Source organism: Miscanthus floridulus, chromosome 13, assembly GCF_019320115.1.
Source record: "Miscanthus floridulus cultivar M001 chromosome 13, ASM1932011v1, whole genome shotgun sequence".
In the NCBI taxonomy this organism is placed as follows: domain Eukaryota; kingdom Viridiplantae; phylum Streptophyta; class Magnoliopsida; order Poales; family Poaceae; genus Miscanthus; species Miscanthus floridulus.
In genome coordinates, this window is record NC_089592.1 from 6,586,898 (window position 1) to 6,589,895 (window position 2,998).

General features: G+C 47.3%; 1 protein-coding gene across 1 annotated transcript; it reads left to right on the forward strand.

Moving 5' to 3' along the window:
* Positions 1–264: 264 nt before the first annotated feature.
* LOC136502310 (expansin-A19-like) lies at positions 265–1,194 on the forward strand. Its single transcript, XM_066497760.1, has 2 exons — positions 265–394; positions 545–1,194. The coding sequence occupies exons 1-2, from the start codon at positions 265–267 to the stop codon at positions 1,192–1,194; spliced, it is 780 nt and encodes a 259-aa protein (XP_066353857.1).
* Positions 1,195–2,998: the final 1,804 nt, after the last annotated feature.

The window sequence follows — 2,998 nt, forward strand, 5'->3', positions numbered from 1 at the left end:
TGTTTGTCCGTTTCGATATGGGATGATGGGATAACCATGCACGCAATGCAATGCATTTCTGTTGGAATAATCTAATATCAGATTCTTTGCCGGCCGTCTCCTCCAGCTCGACCCTAACCCTAGCTAGCTATATAAGCACCACCATTGCTGCAGACATTCCTCACCTCCAAGCTCCAAACTTGTCTAGTGTCTACAGTCTCTACCTATCTCTAGTACGTAGCAGCATCTGGGACTGGCATCGATCGCCGGTCGTTTCTGAGCAAGATGGGGAAACGTTTCCTCCACCAGCTGCTCGCCGTCGTCCTTGCACTCTTCATCTCGCCGGCGAGATCGGGCGACTGGCTTCCGGCCACGGCCACGTTCTACGGCGGCGCTAATGGCTCCGACACAATGGGTAACAACCTAGCTGTCTTTGTCTTTGTGATCGTGAATCGTGATGATCAGTTCCAGCATGCATGCATGCACGCACTGCAAAGTCATGCATACTACACGACGTCTGTATATGGGCTTTGATCGATGAGCACGAACATACGCATGCATGCAGATGGAGCGTGCGGGTACAGCGACCTGTACGAGCAGGGCTACGGCGTGAATAACGCGGCACTGAGCACGGCGCTCTTCAACGACGGCGCGTCGTGCGGACAGTGCTACGCCATCATCTGCGACAGCAGCAAGACCGGGTGGTGCAAGCCCGGCAACAACTGGGTCGTCGTCTCTGCCACCAACTTCTGCCCGCCTAATTGGGACCTACCCGCCGTCGGGGACTTCCCCGCCGGCGGCTGGTGCGGCCCACCGCGGCCGCACTTCGACATGTCCCAGCCCGCCTGGGAGAACATCGGCGTCTACAGCGCCGGCATCATCCCCGTCCTCTACCAGCGGGTCAAGTGCTGGAAGAGCGGCGGCGTGCGCTTCACCATCGCCGGCTTCAACGGCTTCTACATGGTGCTCATCACCAACGTCGCCGGCAGCGGCTCCATCCAGAGCATGGCGGTGAAGGGCACCAACACGAACTGGATCCCCATGTACAGGAACTGGGGCGCCAACTGGCACTGCCTCTCCGGCGGGCTCGTCGGCCAGGGCCTCAGCTTCGCGCTTGTCTCCACCGGCGGCCAGAACCTCGTCTTCCAGGATGTCGTGCCGGCGTGGTGGCAGTTCGGACAAACTTACACCACCTACCAGAATTTCGACTACTAATAAACTATATACACTGCTTCATTCATTCATTCCACGATGGAAATCACTTTATATTATTATACAACCGCCAACTGATCATTGAGAGTATATATATGTTGTAACTTGTAAGTAAAATACTTGATTATTTCCTCTTAAAAAAGTACACTTGGTTACTAGTACTGTGTTTGTACGTCACTGATTTGATTTGTGGATTTGAAATTGCCACCCACGAATTATTCAATTATTCTTTGCTTCATCTTGGAGGCGCATACTTGTTTCACTAGTAGATAAAAGTTGCATCAAGAGTTTCAATGCATGCGAGTGCGTTATCAAATAATTATGGAGAGTTTGGTCTCTCTCTCTCTCTCTCTCTCCTCTCTCTCTCTCCCTCTCTCTCTCTCTCTCTCTCTACTCTCTCTATATCATAATATCTCTCTCTCTCTCTCCTCTCTCTCTCTCTCTCTCTCTCTCTCTCTCTCTCCTCTCTCTATCTCATCTCTCTCTCTCCTCTTCTCGCGCGCGGCTCTTCGCTGCCCGCTCACCTCCGTTCTTCTGTCGCCACCTCTATTACCTAATTTTATATCTAATTTACCATAATGTCACTACATATTTACGATATTTGGGTTACTATACACATGGGAATATTTACCATAACGTTATATAAACCACTTAGTAAGGAGTTACTGTAAATCTCGTAAATTAACATAGTAATTATCGTAACTCAAAGTGGCTACCAATAAGTTATTCTGCAGCCAGCTATAGGATAGTAGTTTATATTATCTATATCTATATATATATATATATATATATATATATATATATATATATATATATATATATATATATATATATATATATATATATATATATATATATATATATATATCGTCCTGATCACAGTTTAGTGCACCTCTCTTCTAACAATCGAAGCGTGACGATAGGCAACTAGTGGTCTTTCTCTTCTAACTAACAGCCTAGGGCGGAGGATCCAATATGGCACTAGCCATACCTGTTCCATCGCGGATATACCCCTTGAAATCACCAGCCGACAGCCGCCCAAGTTCAACTTCCGTTGTATCTCTTGATTTTCTGAGCACCGCTTTGTGGTTTACCGAATGTCGGCACCCCGATATTGATCGTTGCTGACCCAAAACCTCATCAGGCACCTCCCGCTAGGCCCCAACCGCCACTGCCAAGCCATAACCATGCTGAACTAGGCCATAGCTTCCCTAGGTCATGACCATTTACCCCACTTTTCATCTTTCTACTGTCTGGATCCCCTTTGGTTGGCCCTCGAGGTATATTCGATCACATTACAAAGCAATGTTATCCTAAACAGTAAACAATAAACAATTAGTATTTTGTCGTTTATCTAATATTTTGGATAAATGACCACTTAAAAACTGGCAAACAACCATTTAAACAGGGATAAGCGGTTGATTAAATGGAAACCATATGTAAATGGGTTAAACGACTTTTTTATGAACAGTATAAAAAAGAAACATAACCTTGCAATAAAAGGTGATAATGTTGCGCCTGGTATGCCCCACCTGAAGCCGCGCCACCTCCACTAGTAGAGAAACGACCTTTGATCCCACCTCGAAATTTGGCTTTAGTCCCGGTATTTTTCACGCCCGAAACTAGAGATACCTTTAGTCCCGGTTTGTAGCTCTAACCGGGACTAAAGGTCCCTGCCCAACGGCTACTGCGGCAGGCTTTTGCTGCAGGGGACCTTTAGTCCCAGTTGGAGTTACCAACCGGGATTAAAGGTTAACTTTTACTCCCGGTTGGTACCTCCAACCGGGAGTAAAAGTCTACTCCCGGC